Genomic DNA, 18,606 nt, shown 5'->3' with positions numbered 1-18,606 from the left:
ATGATGCTACCGTGTCCGTAAATGTGCATCGAAACTGTTTTTGGTTCTGTCGCTTTGCAAGGCGATGATTGTGATAAAGAAGGAATGTTTAATGAGGCGACGCAGCAGCTAAACGTAGCAAGTGCTGCCATGAGGAAAACACTCCACTCATTAGTATCTGCCATTCTCTCCAACTTGCATGTAAATGTGTCTGCATCTGTGATGTTTTGTAGCTCACTTTCTTCGGTGAAAAAATAAACATCAAAACTTAAAACTAAAATTCTGAAACTGCTCTTAGGGCTTGCTGTGAAGAGACATATCATGACACAGTCACGCAGTGCCAATGCATAGTCTATTCTCCAAGTCACAAACAAAATGACCAATTAAAATGAACCATTGGGGTATTTCAAAATAACTTGTTTTTGTTGCTTGCCTACTTTTTATTTTTTATTTGACTTTTTTTTGTAATTCTCAAATGCACACATTTCTCAGTACAGCTCAGATTAATTGAATGTGTTCATGTGCATTTTCAGGTCCAGACTGGTATACGGTGAGAGTGGATTTGACGGTCATGGATGTGAATGATAATGCCCCAGAATGGACGATGGTACCTTTCCCCTACCTGAGCGTGGTCTCTGCTATTTCTCCACCAAACACACTAGTCTACAAGCTGCAAGCAAGAGATGGCGACGAAGGTATCAATGGAGAGGTGGAGTACTTCCTGTCTGATGGTAAGCAGATTGTTACTGATGACCATTTTTAAACTAAATGTTTCTTGATATTCAACATTCTTGAAGCAGCATATACACTACCTGACAAAAGTTTTGTTGTTGGTTCCAGTTGTAAGAGCAACAAATAATAACTTGACTTCTAGTTGATCATTTGAAAAAAGTGTCAGAAGGTAGATTTTCAGATGAATCATCTGTGGAAGTGCATCCCTATCATCACAAATGCTGCAGAAGACCTATTGGATTCTTAGAGATTCTTAGAGAAATTAGTCAAGTTTGGTGAATCAAAAACCATGAATTGGGGTTATTTTAGGTATGGGACGTGCGGGAGATGCAGAGATGGCAACATCAACTACCTGTTGTATCAAGGCATTTGTGCTGCCCATTACATTGCAAACCACAGAAAAGGGGCAAATTTTTCAGCAGGATAGCACTCCATCTCACACTTTGGCCTCTACATCAAAGTTCCTGAATGCAAAGAAGGTCAAGGTGCTCCAAGATTGGTCAGCTTAATCACCAGAGATGAACATTATTGAGCATGTATGGTGACTAAGCTGGCATTGCATTGTATGCAGTCATCCAAGCTCATGGGAGTCATGCACAATATTAGTTTTTTTTTGTTTTTTTTCACCGCACCATGACTTTATATTCTATACTGTACATTATTTATGTTAAGTGACAAGACTTTTGTCTAAGCAAAGTCAGATCTTACTGTCCTAATTAGATAATTAAAAATCAAGGCATGATCATATTTTATTATGCTAAAATAAGCATGATTTAGAGAAGTCTTAATCTTTCATTTAAGCCACTTCTGATACCAAATGATCAGCTACAAATCAAGTTATTTTATTAAGGATGGCCACAGCACTGCAGTGTTCAGCTTTAATTCTAATAAAACACACCTGTTCAAAATAATTGAGTCATTCAGGGTTAAAACTAATATATATATATATATATATATATATATATATATATATATATATATATATATATATATATATATATATATATATATATATATATATTAGCGCTGTCAAAATTAGTGCGTTAACGCATGCGATTAATTTTAAATAATTAACGCGTTAAAAAAATTAACGCAATTAACGCAGTTGTAGGTTTCTGTTTAATTCCTGTTGTGGTGGACGTGTGTTTAACATGCAAGAAATGTGGATAAGGCCAATGAAGCCTTTTTGAAGGCAAGTTCCAGTATAAAACAATTAGTCGCATCACCAGGCTCTCCAGAGTTTCATGCAATTTCGGGTGTTTCATTTTTAACTTTCGACTTCTGTTGTAAGTTGATACCGCATGGTGAACAGAAAGAAAATACTCAGCATTTTGTGACTCGGTGTTCCTTTGAGGTAATAAAATCATTGCTTAGGCTACACGGTAGAATTTTAATAAGAATATAATCTTAATCATATTAAAATCGGAGTATTGGTGTCTTATGTGAATGTATTTATAAAGTCTCTGGTGAAGTCGCGAGCTGTCAAAGACAAGGCATTACTCTGCCTTTCAGCATGAGCCCTTCAAGTTTAGCGTGTTTCCTCATTAAACGCAACGAAAGCGTATGCTTCCCGTTGTTGTGTCAGAATCCTTGTGAAATACAGTAATACTTTAGGACGCTTAGTTTAAACAAATTTGATGAACGTGATCATGCATGTTGAATCTGAGGGGAGTCGCTCCAGTATGGAAGGCCGTTGGGGCCAAAACGTCTGCAGCGCGTTGTGTGTGTCTGTGTGTGTGTCTGTGTCAGGTCTGTTGAGGGGTGTCAGGGGTGGAGTGAGTGACGTATCTGAGTAGGGGCATGTGCGCGCGAGACTTACCTGAAGGACGGTGGGGGTGAGTTGCGCGCGACATAGGCTACCTGAAGAGCTAGGAGGGATGCGGTGGAGAGGGGTGTGCAATATATTTAACGACCGGTTTGCGAGAAATTATCATTCATTTGCGGGCATTTGGGAATCTCTGTGCACTTGCGGGATACTCCTAGTCTTAGCAACTGGATGAATGTAAAGGAGGATTAGGCAAAATTGTTTCTACTCTATAACTAATGTTCTCAACTCACAGCAATAAAACTTTACGATGAGTGCAACAGTTTGTATTCAATAGTTTATTATTATAATTTTTTATTTTCCATATCTGCAATTCCTGTATTTTGGCATTTTTTTGCAGTCCACTTAGAATCCAACATGGAAATCAATGTTTTCTTTATTGGCATTGATTGTTTTGAAATTTAAATATCATTAACATGCCTGTGTTTTAATTTCTTTAATAAATATGGCTGTCAAGCCAGGATCTTGATGGTTTATTGTGGGTATGTTGTTTACATGAAGAAATCTGTGTTACAAGTTAAACAAACATTCTATTAAACAATTACATTTTGAATTTAAATAGTTTTTGTCTTGCGTTTACATTAATTTTACATTTGAATAGCCAAAATTACAAGTTTCAGTATTTTAAATGTGTTTTATATATATATATATATATATATATATATATATATATATATATATATATATATATATATATATATATATATATATATATATATATGGCAATTTTCTGTATTTTGTTATTCATGTTTTTTTCTTTATACATTTTTTTATTTTTCATAATATTTGCTTATCTTTTGAATTGTATAATGAAATTTTGATCTATCCCCCAACAGCTTTTGATCTTGAAATGTTTGAAAAAGTGATTTTATTGACATTGCAAATAGTTATCTCTATATATTATATGAAACGTAAATGTAAAAAAAAAAACATCAAAATATCAATAAAAGTCATTTTGTAAAACTGTAGAGTTGAATTTTCAACATGAAAAGTGAACAAAGTAAAGAGAAAGATTCCATAATGCAATTCACATCCTTAAATAAACAGAAAACAAAATACGGAACCCGATAATTAACAAATATTTATATGAAATACCCATATTAACCCAGAACAATTATGGAGTGCTAAACTCTTACTAGACTAAACGGCTCTTTCGCACAGAAAGATCACAAGTAAGTTAAACACTTTAGTTTCCAGAAATTCCTCATTTGAACAAATGTGTCCAGCCGTCACTGTGTATGCTAAATGCAGATAGAGATGTTTTGACAGATAAAACCTGAAGATAATTGCAACAGTATATGGTCTTCTCAGATATTTTCAAAATAATAATGCATATTTATAACTTTAATTAACATGGCTTTTATCACTGTATAGAACAATAAATAATATAATTTCTGCCTCATTTTTGATGAGAAGCCACATCAGTTCACTAAAGAAAGTATTCTTCCCAACATTCAATTGATAACACAAGTCTGAATTAAATTATCCTTTTATTTTTAAGTGTCAGACTTTCATGTGCTCCTCTAATCATATTTTACAGCAATATAATAAAAGAAAGAAAGAATGAATTACCTTTTTCATTAGATAGCATTATTTATTTTGTTTTAAAACTAATATAATTAATTAAGCATATATTAATTTTGAATAATTTTTCTAAAAACATGCATCTGTGACAGCCTTATATTCTAAAGATTTGTAAAGTGTTATGTTAAACCAAATTTATCTATTTATTGTGCTTTAATCAAACTAAATCATACCAAACAGAGTTCTATATATGTAAAAAAAAAAAAAAAAAAAAAAAAAATCCCATTTTTTCCATTTAGTTGTTTATTGCAGCTTCCAAATTCACTTACAGAAAGGGTTTTCCACAATCTTTTCACAAAACAATCAATGATCGGATTCCCAAAATTGTAGAAATAAATGAAATTATAAAATAAAATAAAAAATTATACAAAAAAATATACAAAACTTAGCCAGTGATTATTTTTTCATTATTAGAGGTGTTTTTATAGCCTTTGTGTTTCTTGTAATTGAGGTCAGAGAATTATAAAATATTTTTATTAATTAAATCTTTACAGAAAAAAATAAGGAGGGAGTAATTGACCTTATTTTTGCCTTGTGTATGTGAAACTTCCCAAGAAAAATTATCAACTTCAAAGCATTGTCATAGCCAGTTTTAAAATTCAAAAAGCGAATCATGAATTCATCAAAGTTAATTATTTTGTAAAATGAATCAAAAATTCACCCTGAAACCTGTTTCCAAAAATCATCAGTACAAAGTAGATATAAAAAACTTTCAGGCTCAGTGTTACAAAAAAACATTGTGATGAAATGTCTCTGTTTTTATTTATTAATAAACATATTGCAGGGATAGTATCTGTGTTATATATTGAAATGTATTTATTTTACCTTATTTGGTAGTAAAAACTTATTGTACTTGTTGACCAAATATCATCTTTAAAAGGTAAAGAAATGTTTTTTTCTGTTATTGTTGAAACAAGACAAATATGCATCCCAAAAATGTTACCATTTGATGATTTGGTGCTCAAGAATCATTTAGTAGTAGAAGTAACCGCTTATTTAAACCTGTTTTGATATACCTGTATATATTTTTATGTGACAAACACAATACGCTCATATATATATATATATATATATATATATATATATATATATATATATATATATATATATATATATATATATATATATATATATGAAAAGTTTGTGACAAAAAAAAAATCTAACTTTATTTAATATTTATTTATAAACATTTACATAATTGTCAGATGTTAACTAATGGATTAACAAACTTTAACCAGTTGAAGAATATTGAAAAATATTGCCATCCTAATATCTCAGGTAGAAACATTACTATTTAAGGTTTTGTAAGTTTAGTGGCTAATTCATATGATTTAATAAGAGTTCATTACATTATAAGTTGTACAAATGAGATCATATAAATTCATGCAAATACTAAATAAAAAAAAGTTACCAATTCACATTGAGTTAGTGCTGGATATATGCACGCGCTCAGCCTGATTAAGCCAATGGTTCTCACCTCTTGTCCTCAGTACCCAGTGCTCTGCACACTTTGTATGTCTTCATTATTTAACAGCTGATTCAGATCATCGGCTCGTCAGCAGAGAGCTCCATGAACTGTGTGTCAGATAAGAGAGGCATACTAAATGTGCCGTGATGGGTCCCCGGGACTGCAGTATAAAACTGCTGCACCAAGTCATCATTAAGCCGCTGAGCTGAATCTTTTTTTTGTCATACAACAGGCGGGGATGGAAGATTTGAAGTGGACAGGAAAAACGGACACGTGCGGACGACAGGCCTCCCCCTTCAGAGAGACAGAGAGTATCTTCTAACAGTAGTGGCTGCAGACCGGCAGGGCAGCCGCAGTCCTCCTGCTGTACTCTCCATCATCGCAGGCCCGAGAGCTCCTCAGTTCACCAACGTGTCTTACACCATTCCCATACCAGAAAACACGCCAGAAGGACAGCCGTGAGTACAGCCATAGGGCGCACACAGCCAATCTCGTAAATGCAGCAAATCTTATTTCCATGGTGTAATTCTAGCGCACCCTAAATGCATCTCCCACGCTGCGAGAATGCTGCTTATCCATCAGGCTAACAAATAGAAACAGGATCATGCTGCACTTACAGCCATCTACGCGCCCTCTGCTTCTGCTGTGAGTCATCGTGTACTATACAATGCAAAATTCATGAAATAATGATCTTTGACTATGTCAGGCTACTGTGATATGCATTAAAGATGCATGAACATCAGATCTTTGGTCTGCAGTATAGACAGCCCTCAGTGGCTAACCATGCATTACAACAGGTAATATATACCATAAAAGCCCCCATTTCTTTTTTAAATCGTGGCCTCACATGTATATGGGATGATTAGACCTTTGATTATTGTATCTTTGTGCAGTCTGCGCTAATTGTGTAGCACTTTGATATTGCATGAGTCATTCTGATGTGGCTTCGGGGAAGAATGATTAGCCCTGCCCTACGTAGATGTATTAAATCAGGTTTCGCCATGTAGAAAATGATCCTAATTCCATGTGGAATAAGTGCCTATTACATGTACATCCACTTATGGCAGCTGCATGCCATTAAATATGCACTGCATGTTGCGTTTTGTTTTTCTCACACACACACACACACACACACACACACACACACACACACACACACACACACACACACACACACACACACACACACACACACACATACCTGAAGTTCCACCATATTGTTGCTTTTATTAAACTTGGCTTGGCAACCGCCACTGCATCTTTCCTGAACCGGGTTGGCTTCATCCATAGCTATGCAAAGATCCGGTTAGCTAGCTAATGTTAGGATAAGTATATTGCTCATGGCACCAAAATGGGGTGACGTTAATCTTATCCACAAACGCTGTGGTCTCTGCCAGACAGCTGAGGCAGAACAAGCCAACAGGCAAACTCTGCCAATGGGAAAGGAGTTGTAATAGCAATAACACCTGAAAGGAAGTCACATTTACCTTTGTTCATCTGCCTGTCTGCCGTTAAGCTTCTTTGGGATTACGGAAACACATTTACGTCAATCTTGGCTGTTTGTCTGTGTGATTATCATAATGCTACCCTTTATTTCACAGCGCCTGAATGTATCAAGAAACAGAAAAATGGTAAATTATAAAGTAAAAAAAGCTTTCATCGATGAGTTATATCATTACAAGTTTCATTTTGTATTAACACTACTTTAAAATCTGCTTTAATGCGAGGTTTGAGTTAATTGCGCACATAAAATATTATTTGCAACGGTGGCCGAAAGTGATGTCAAGCCAAAAAGTAATCATACTTCACCCAGACATATTGATGTTATGCTGATGAAGATAGGCTATGTGTGTGCTTTAAATCTAATGTGTGCAGAGGTGTTTTTGGTAGAGTAAAAGTATGTTTTTGAGTTGTTTCTTTAGCGATATCTGAGGTAGGAATGGAACGATTGTAGATTTTTGTTGTACGATTATAGTCTGAATAATGATCACGGTTTTACGATTATTTTGCATTCATTAATATATAGTTTAGCAAATCGCATGAAAACTCCTTATATTTTACAAGGAGTTAAATATAAGGAGTTTAAAATAAGTTATTTATTGCTGCTCAGTAACTGATTAATACTAAAATAATATTATTAAAAACAAACAATAGTCTCTTTATAGTTATTAATAGTTCTCTTTCTGTGTTTAAAAATATACTGTATAAGAAAATTTTATATTTTAAAAATAAGTAATAATTTTACACTGAAAATAAATGACAGAACAGTGGATAAATAAATAAATAAATAAATAAATAAATAAATAAATAAATAAATAAATAAATAAATAATTGTCTGTTGCAGGCCTTGAAATTAACTTTTTTTTACTTGGTGGAACCGTTGCTCCCTACTTCAAAAATTTTGGAGCACCAGAAAAAATTTAGGAGCATGACCAAAGATAAATGGCCACCACTGAAAGTTGTATATTGTTGTATAATGTTTTGTCATTTAAAAACCTTAATCAAGTTTGAATATTGATGGTTTAATAAAACTTTAAGAGTCAGATATGATATTCATTGCCTTTTTTTGGCAGCTACTCTATAACAGTGTCTATTGTTAGCTCCTAACAAAAAACAATCTTAAGCCCTATTCAGGCGAGACTAGTTTTCCAGTGGGTCATTAGTAAAATCTGTGATATTTCATAGATATGCTTAGCAATTTTAATCCTGTCCAAATGTGCCAAAACGTTGTTGTTTTTTTACACACAACTGCTGTAATAAGTCCAGAGAAAATGAGAACATTACCTTACAAACTCAGTGATCCTCTGAGAATTCTAATCCTGTCAAAAATGCGGTTGTCTGTGATTGCCACTAATGATTTTTTTTTTTATAGATTTAAAAATATACAAATAAATAAATATAATCAAACGGCAGATTGTGTAAACTGTTAGGGATAGCTAGATTACGGGTCTATATTTATGCACTCATAACATAATGTGTTAATCAGAACCATTAAAAATTCTACCTAGTTTTCATTCATTCATTTATTTTCTTTTCGGCTTGTTTCCTTTATTAATCTGGGGTCCCCACAGCGGAATGAACCAGCTCATGTTTTACACAGCGGATGCCCTTCCAGCTGCAAGCTATCACTGGGAAACACTCATACGCTCTCATTCACACACATACACTACGGACATTTTTTTATACGTTTTTTTTAGCTTACACCTGAACTGCATGTCTTTGAACTGTGGTTGGAAACCAGAGCATATGAAGGAAACCCATGCGAACGCGAGGAGAACATGCAAACTTCACATAGAAATGCCAACTGACCCAACCGAGCGACCTTCTTGCTGTGAGGCGACAGCACTGCGCCACCGTGTCACCCTTTTTTATTACCAAAAAAAAGAAAAGAAAAAAAAAAAAAACACAAGGCATGATTGTTGTAAATAAACAAAGGTAGAATAATATACTAAACTATATAACTGTGCTTATATCAATAATTATCAGTTTGCCAAAAAGTTATTAATTCACCACCTTTGAATTAAAAGGTTCTGTCTGCGTTCTGAATTATTTTGAGATTTTGAGCTTCAAAGTTTTTGCATTCCATATAGCAAACAGTATGTGTGTGACATTAGTTTTTTAAGTAAAAAGTCTTAAAATGTAAACAACTTATAAAAAACAAAACAAAAAAAAAAACATCCCATAATGTAAATAAGTTGTCATTTAATAAGAATATGTCCATAACTCAGTTTTGACAGAAATGTCAGATAGAACATTATAATTCTAAGGTGACAAATTGTTAATTTTATTGTTAATTGTTTATTTCATTGGATTTATCATAAGCACCCAGTTTTAGCATATATATATATGCAAAGTATAGGTCAAAGGCTGTTCTGGTCCAAAAAATAAAAAATAAATAATAATAATAATAATAATACAACAATAAGTACAATTTGTAGTTTTGTACCTATCTCCATATTCACCTTATCCTAAAATTCTAAATGCCTCAAAAAAAGCATCCTGGCGCTGCAAAGTGTATGATCACACACCCTATGCAACATGACGCTTTTCCAGGATATACTATATATATGTGTGTACATGGTATGTCCTAGGGTTGAAAGACTAGATTTTTAGAAGTCGACTTTTATCTTATCAAAATTGAGTCTACGTCGACTAGTATATCCAGACATTTATTATTACGAAATAAGTCTTTGCCATTTAATGCAAATGCTTCATTCTGACATGTGTGAATGACATTTTGAATGCAGTGTTACATTTTGAAGGAAATGTGAGACATTTTGTGTGAGCAGTTTTGGGAATTGTGTGTAGAGTTTTGGGGGAAAAAAAAAGGTGACACTGTTTTGAAAATGTGTGTAAGCAGTTGAAAACAGAAATTGTGATAAATTGTACTTGTAAAATATACAAATATGTGTCAGAATACCTGGAAATGAGTGACAGAAGTACAAAACCAGCTTTGTACTTTGTACTTTAATGAACACGGTCGTATTTTATAGGCCTGTTTAAAGTCACTTCGAAGTCACCCCAAAATGAAAGATTATGATTCAGAATGGATCAAAAGTAATGACAAATGTGATTTCATAAATAGTTTCACCAGATTAATTTATAAATCTGCACTTCCATAAAGTTATTCATTATTTGCATTTTAAGTCCAGTTTGCTTGTCCAAATGATATCTTATTGTCTCTATATACGTGTAAATATTTGTAGATGTTACAAGTTAGACAACACATTAAGTAAAATACAGACTGCTATGTTTTAATCTATGTAAATTGAACATTACCCCAAATAAATGATTGCATAAGTGTTAGAATAATTAGCTGTAGTGATCTCTCTGCTAACTGTGTTTGTAAATATTTGCGTTTTGCTCTTTTTGATAATACTTGAATGTCATAAAAATTACATTGATACACTTTAATTGTTGGGTTTTCTGTTTTTGCAGATGCTATAGTTGAAGCATTTGTCATGATTTAACTCAGTGAATTCGAACAATGAGAAAGCAAGTGATAATAACAGTGATCAGTTAGACAGATGCACCTTCAATAAAAATCGAAATGGAGGATTTTTTGTTCTAAGTGAGAGATATCCAATCTGTCATTGTTGATGTGGAAAAAAAAAAAAAAAAACGTTTCCTCTGGCTTCTTTAGAATTTCTGTTTTCTTCCATGCATTTGATTACCGGATCTGTATGTACTTTGGTCCTATAAATTGTGGTAGGAAATTGCTTATTGTACTTATCCACAGGATCAATCAACCTGTGGCAAATTTTTTCCTGCTGTATCAATTTCCATTTGTCTTTACATCGTTTTATCAACAGACAGTCGCTCAATTACTCACAGTCGCTTTGCAAGTGATTGTAACTAAATGTGTGTGAATATACTGCATACAACCTTGACCAGTTTCTTTGAGTGAAATGGATGTCCAGATGAACTCTTACAAAAAACAAAAACACAATAAACCCAGACTTTCATTTCATGTATTGAAGTATACCAAAGTAATGTTTAAGTATATGTATGTAAGTATTCTTCATGTAAAACATGGGTGCACAAACTTTTTTTGTATGAAGGGCATATCAAGGGCATGAAGGTAATCATACCGTCAGAATCTTATACCGGCCCATGCCTAGCTGTGACACATGAAAAGTGGGCCTAGAAAGCAAATGTTGTCAGGGCCTCGAGAAAATCGCTTTATTACTTTCATCCCATGTTATTTTGGTCCTCGCTCTCCCCTATTATTACTGAAGTATTATTACTTAAATATATGCTATTGCATGTTATGTTCTGTTAAGACAGTTCAAACATGTAATGTTGTGACGGAGTAAAGTAAAGTAAAGTGAACATAGGGGCAGCACAGTGGCTCAGTGGTTAGGACTGTTGCCTCACAGCAAGAAGTTCGCCCGTTCGAGTCTCATCTTAGCCATTTGTCATTTCTGGGTGGAGTTTGCATGTTCTCCTGTGTGGGTTTCCCCCACAGTCCAAAGACATGCGCCAGAGGTGAATTGGGTAGATAAAATTGAGTGTATGTTTGTGAATACTTGTGTGTATGAATGTTTCCCAGTACTGGGTTGCAGCTGGAAGGGCATCCAATATGTAAAACATATGCTTGAATAGTTTTTATGAATATATTGCATGTCGTATAAGCTCTGTGTACATAGAATGCATAATTGTTGTTTTTAGTATATGTCAATAACAAACATAGGCTGTACAGTGCAATTTTAAGTATATTTCTGAGAAGAATCCCTGAATTATTCCAGAGAAGTACTTAAAAAGTAGACTGAAAAAATCCTTTTCTTATATTTTAGTTAAAAAAAAAGTACATTTAATAGCACACTTGAATAAACTCATTCGTAAGGGAGCTCAAGTGTCCTTGGTGCACTAACTTTATTTTATTTATTTATTTAATTAAATTTTTTTTTTTTTCAAATTTGGCGTGAACTGATGCTGACTTTAATATAGTGACATATTTCCAGTTGAATGACTGAATAGAAGATAATGGTCCAAAAGAACTGGTTAGGGATATTCTTCCCAATCTGTCAAACAAAGAATTCATGTCATTTTAGACGATTTTCAGATATCCAAAATCCTTTTTTTCTAGATTAATTTCACCTCAAGATTAGCAGTGTTTGCTAACACAAGAATAAATAGTATACATTTTGATTCCATGAGGGCATTATTGTTTGCTTGCTTGTGTAACACCATTTTCAAAATAATAGTCACACTGACTCTTTCTTTTCTCACCCAGCTTTCTAGTCACTCCTGCGGTGTCCTTCCAAAAGCAGCCAGTGACGTACAGCCTGCTCATCAATCCCAGCAGTCTTTTCAGCATTCAGCCTGAGACGGGGGAGATCAGTTTGACCCGCTCTATAGACTATGAGAGTGATCAGCACCGCTACCTGCTGCTGGTGAGGGCCAGTGAGAACCAGGACAGTCTCAGTAGTGCTGCCGAGGTGAGTGTCAGAGCTGCAGGTGAATACAAAAACGTGAACATGCACTAGATTTATAGATTTCTTGAATTGGGAAATCAGATATTTTGATCTTTTGAGTAACAAATAACTTTATTAAAGAATGAGTGGTGATCATGGTGATGTACATTGTTAGGGGAAACCTCAACATTCAAAGAGGTAGTGATGAAGAAGAGGTTCTTTCTTCATGCAAAATAGATTTGAGCTAGCATATAGCTAATGTACTTTAAATTTTGAATGAAGGCAGGTCATTTTAGACCTAAAGGGCGAATGGTGTATTTAGATTTATAAAACAACAGGAGATTTAAACATCCTTTAACTGCAACATTTCTTGTCAGTGTTAATTATTTAAAAAATATATATATATTTTATTTTTTTATTTTATTTTATTTTATTTTATGATGCAGTGTTTCTTTTACCAAATCGATGTCTGTCTGGTGGTGCAGTTGGAAATGGAATTAATAAACTGAATAAAAGAATAAGGTTTTATACAATTTATAAATACTAATATGTAAATTCTATTATAACTATCTTTTAAATTTCTTAAAATTGTAAACAGTTCTAGTGTTAAAACTTATCTAGCTCTGTTGCTAAATAGCTGTTCAGGATGAAAACATCCACTAAATTAAACTGCTGTAAAAATACTTTTTTTTTTTTTTTTTTTTTTGCATAAAACTGTTAATCAACCTCAGTCCTGATCAAAACTACTAAATATTTTTAAAACTTACAGGATTTTAACTCTTTAATGGCCAAAATCACAAATTATATCACTGATTTGGTGAACAAACACACAAAATTATGTATTTTCAATATGAAAAGTAATTGTGAACAGGATGTTTTACCTTCAGTGACATCATTTGTGAATTTGCCAATTTAACAGTTAAAATCCTGTAATTTCCTTAGCTATCAAGTAGTTATATATAGAAAAAGAAAAAAAAAATATATATATATATCACATGACCACCTTAAAAAAGTTCAGCAAATGGTTCATTATCTTTTGGTCATTATCTTCAATAGCATTGTTTCTTCCAAGAGTAAGATTAAATTTGTAACAGAAGGGGATTGTTTGCTCAAAATGTAATGTATAGTTGTGAAACATTGTGCAAAAGTTAATTCACCAGTATTTCAGTTTACACTAAAACGGCAAATGTATGGAGAAAAGATAATTAAAGATTGACAATATAAACAATTGTCTATCATGATATCATGTTTATATTGTCTGTCATCCAAAGAATGCATCTGTTTATTATTACCATTAATAATTTAATCCAATAATGATTATCAAGACATACTGTAGAAAGAGAGAGAGAGGGAGTTAAAGAGCAATCATTTTATTTTGAAAGCAGGGTCATACTGCAGCTACTGCACATTAGACCAGCAAAAATCCCCTTGTCCCAACTAGCCAATCGCAGCTGTCTGAATAAACAGTTTCATACAGAGAGATATTGCTGATTTGTGAACTCCCAGCATTGCAGCATGAATAAATTATTTGACTAGGGTGTTATAATCATATTGTTTTACCACTTGCTGACTTTATTTTTGTTGTTTATTGCATTTTTGTTATTGTTTGATCATCAAAGTTTGTTGTTTCTTGGTGTTGTTAAGAAGGCGTCATTTTACTTGTCCATATTTGCAGAATATCACTGATTGATGTCTGTGTGTTAAGCATTGGGGGGGTTGCATTTATGTAAAATTATGTGGTAAATAATAATGAATAACTTCTTATCATTTGAACAATACATCTATAGATCATCTTTTAGTTAAGGCGAAATATCCACAATATGTATGCCCTGTACTGAGGATATGGTCATTTCGAGTGAAAAAGATAAACAAGAGTGTTGTGGCACTGTAGGGAATGCAAGGGCAACAATTTAGCTGAAATCAAAGAGATGGCCAGCAGTCCCGTTCCTGCCTCTTACAGTTACATTCCCCTGGAGGATGCAGGCTCGCCTCATCTCAACTTGATCTGGCTGCTCAGTGATCCATACATCTGTCCTGGCCTGAGGCGGGCCAGCCAAAAATCCCCACTATTAGTTCAGGAATGTCACAAAACAATGCAGGCTACAGTGTGTCTAACTGCAGATGGGGAGCAAGAGGCCATGCAGAGAAAAAACAGACTCAAACAAAGACAGACATGCTTGAGATGTACGTGGTCCAAAGCGATATCTGCCTGTTGGTTTGTCTGGCACAAAGCAGCTTACCCTCACCATGAAGTTTTTGAGACCTTAAACACCTGTGTTAAAGCACCTGCTGACAACAAACTAACTAAAAGCACGGTTTAAAATGATATAATTAACAATGTGCAAAACAAGCAGGCTTTGAATCATTAATTATGTTGGACCATTTAGTCAGAGTATTTAGGGTTCTCACAGACATGGAAAATCGGAGGATATTTTAAAAAGGTGTATAAAAAGGATGCTTTTTTTTCTACACTGTAAAAAATATGTATATTTTTTAAATAAATTATATTTTAAATAAATACAGTTAATTTTTGTGATCATCTTAACTTACATTAAATTTATTTTATTTTTTAAGCAAAACTGTTCTTTATAACGAATCTTTGTCTTTTTGATGCAGTGTTTATTTCAACAAATTAATGTCTGGTGGTGCAGGTGCAAATTAAATGAATGAATCAATAAAGTTTTAATGTATAAATATTTATGTGCCAGTTTTATTATTACTGCCTTTTTATATGTATTAAAATTGTAAACATTTATTAGTGTTAAAACTCATATAGCTGTGTTGCTGAATAGATTCTAAAAAGATGAGTGAATTAAAAATTTCACAGGAATTAAAAGAATGACATCGATTACTCTTGACTTTGGTTGATCCAAACCTAAGTGAGTTTCTTTCTTCTGTTAAACATAAATGAAAATATTTTGAGGTTTGTTGCTAACAAGATCCTAAACATTTACTTTTCTAATCATCTCAACTTACAATAAACAAACTGTCAAAAAATTATTTTTTTACTTTGCATAACTAAAAAAAAGAACTTAAGATAAGTTCAAATAACAAAAATAAATGTGTTGTCATGACTTTTTTTGTTTATCATTTCACAACATTTAACCGAAATAATAATAAAAATTTAATCTATAAAATATGCTATAATATAAGTTTGTTTAGAATAAAACTTTACTGTGTATGATAGTGTTTTTGTTTGACATAAGTGTGAATTCCTCTGGGTTTTTCAGTGAATCAATTAAATCAGTTTTCATTTTGATTTAATTTAAATCTCGAGTTGTTTCCACAGTCTTTATTTGGTTTTAACACTAATGCTATTGGCAGAGCCGGAGCAAGCTGAACGGCCGCTCTAGGCAGAGGACGATTACGCTGCCCTCAACCCTAAAGTGAAGGCGAGAGTGACCGATTATCTAAGTACTGAAAAACGGGGGGGTCTCGGATATAACCAAGAACGCAGGTGGTGAGGGAGGTTTCGGGGGGTGGATGGAGAGGTGTCACGGACATAACTGAGGATGGGGTGGTGAGGCAGGTGTCGCGGGCGCTGCCCTAGGCGGCCGCCTAGGTCGCCTCTATGGACGCGCCGGCCCTGGCAATTGGTATATCTTAAAATAAATAGTTAACATCAGTTTACAAATGGATAATTACAGTTATGTACAGTTAAAAATAGATAGTTCATTCCAAGAATGTAAACGCCTCTGAGCTGTGTATTAAACATGTTTATTACTGTGTAATTACATCAAGTGCATCAAAACAGAACTCCTCTCTTTAGTTCAGATGGTATTGATTAGTACCCATATGAAAAAAATATACTTATTCAAGTTATTTAAATACTTCTTTAAACTAAAACTAAGAAAGTAGACATTCAGGCTTATCAGAAAAGAACAATTAAAACTGCACTTAAATATACTTAATTAATACTGACAGAAAATTATTTTGTCTTTACTTGTTCATTGACATAAAAAGTGGGCAAACTTATTCCTAAGCAGTGATCAAGTTGACTTACAGTTACATAGAATGAAGTACGCTTTATATATAGATTAACATTACTTAATTACACTTAAGTACTCTTTTTTTTTTTTTTTTCCTTGAAGGTAGTCAGAATATGGAATTTAGCAGCCAATTCGAATATTATCACTCGATTGAATGGCCACTATCAGTGGTTATCAGCTAATAGATATGGGCCAGTAGGGGCCTTCTGCACCTACTAGTAGGCTCAGAAGACTGTTATCATCTATCCTCATGGTTAATCACCTATAGATTATTTTATTCTCTAATAGTATAGCTGATTAACCATGAGAATTATTTATTTTATTCATTAAATGTCCTATTAATTATATTTTATTAATGTCTACCCCTACCCCAACCAACCCGGGCTCATTGTGGAAATGTAGCCCCGCGGACGTTTCTGCGGACCGTGATTTACGTCCCAGGAGGTACGTATTCGATCGTTTTTTTGTTTTCGCGGATCCGCGAGAGGCCGCTGTGCGCGTTTTTTTGTGTCTCGGGCGGACGCCTCTCAGGAGCGCGGGGCGTTCGCGCTCGCGCCGTTCTCGCGCGAAAAGCCGCCGGATCGGAAAAAAAAAAAAAAAAAGCTAAAGCCCTCGTCTTCAACTTCGACTGCGTTTTCGGATCCCGCCGCGTTCTCGCCCTCATTTTCCAGATTCCGTTTTTCGTCTTACCTGATTTCTGGAACCTGCCGTTCCCCGGACTCGATCCCGGTCATCGTCCACCACAGCCGGCTCCGGCTCCTCCTCCTCCAGGGCCTCCACTCCGCCTACGCAACACTGTGAGCTAGTCGGACAAACTGATTGCATCAGGAAAGCCCTCCACTCGGAGGCGAGCCGTCGGCCGGCGAGCGTGAAGAGGAGGGGCAGAGCGGCGCCACACCGCCCCGAAGCGTTCGCTCGAAAAAAAACCATATGCGGCCTTTACGTACCTCCGGCCACGTAAATCGCGGCCTCCAGAAACGTCCGCGGGGCTACGTTTCCAGAATGAGCTTGGGTTGACCCCAACCCTAACCCAACTGCCACAGTAATGTAAAAACAGATCTGAAGTCTTCTCTATTAGTATAGCTGATTAACCATGTGGATGTATGATAACAGCCTTTTGACCCTACCAGTATGGCCCCTACTTGCCCATATGAATCAGCTGAAAACCACTGATAACACCCATTCAGTTGAGTGATAACATTTTGAATTGTGTAATTTCAGAGCTTATGGGAAGGGGTGGGAGTTCACTGTATTTAAGAATCAATTTTATTCCTCCCAAACTTTAGAGAGGGGCTAAATTGAGTCTCACCTTTATTGCCAAATTCTGTTTTGTTTTCATCTCTGTTTTTATACAGTGTCTTTTGGCTATTAGTTTCTCTACCAACATAATAATAAGAAAAATTAAAGCTGTTTTATATATCCTCTTAAAGCAAACTATATAAAAATGATTTGGACATTTACTTAGATCACACAACTTTCCCTCAGGGATCTTGTCATGCAGCTCTTCTTTTTTTGACACCATCACATACAAAGGCATTTTATTTCACTTAATTTTGTAAAGGTGGGCTCTGATAGTGCTTAAAATCTTACTAATGTTGTAGACTGTGAACTGTTGTCACAATTTTGACCATTTTTGACTAGGTCTGTCTATTTTCATCTATCCAGTCTCTGAAATTGAAGTGAGTAGGTTATTAAAGTCACTTAGCAACTGCCGGGAAGCTTCTGCAACAGTGTCAGGCCAAAAGCACTCACACAGTGTTTCTTTTTTTTTTTTCTCCTCCTCCAGACAGCAACTTTTCAGCTTAATTCAGTCTTATGGGAGGCATTAGGTGCCTCTTTCAGCTTCCCTGATGCTTTTGGAACAAATTGTGAAAGAGCTATAGCATGTGGTACTGGAGGATGTTTGAACTTTTGTGTTCAAATTCTGCGCTACTTTAGAACTGCTGTATTTTCAGCCGCAGATGCTTGGTTATGTAAGAACAAAACAGTTTGACACTAAATAATCTGCATTGAATAAAGGCCAAGATAAAACAGGACGATGGTAATGTAGAGTGAAAGGACACGGCTTTTAATGCTTGTTAAAACAAGATTTTTTGGCAAGGCTTTCTTGAA

The 18,606-nt window shown here is 34.5% G+C and overlaps 1 protein-coding gene across 1 annotated transcript in view; it reads left to right on the top strand.

Moving 5' to 3' along the window:
* The window catches only part of si:ch211-186j3.6, a 453,204-nt gene that overhangs the window by 148,005 nt on the left and 286,593 nt on the right, over positions 1–18,606 (top strand). The window contains exons 2-4 of the mRNA XM_087261712.1: positions 513–710; positions 5,821–6,046; positions 12,325–12,529. Of these exons, the coding sequence (XP_087117838.1) occupies positions 513–710; positions 5,821–6,046; positions 12,325–12,529 (629 nt within the window). The remainder of the gene's footprint in view (positions 1–512; positions 711–5,820; positions 6,047–12,324; positions 12,530–18,606) is intronic.

Source organism: Danio rerio, chromosome 7 (genome assembly GCF_052040795.2).
Source record: "Danio rerio strain M-AB ecotype USA chromosome 7, GRCz13ab, whole genome shotgun sequence".
Classification (NCBI taxonomy): domain Eukaryota; kingdom Metazoa; phylum Chordata; class Actinopteri; order Cypriniformes; family Danionidae; genus Danio; species Danio rerio.
Note: the sequence above shows the minus strand (reverse complement) of the source record. Positions and strands in the feature narration are given on the sequence as shown.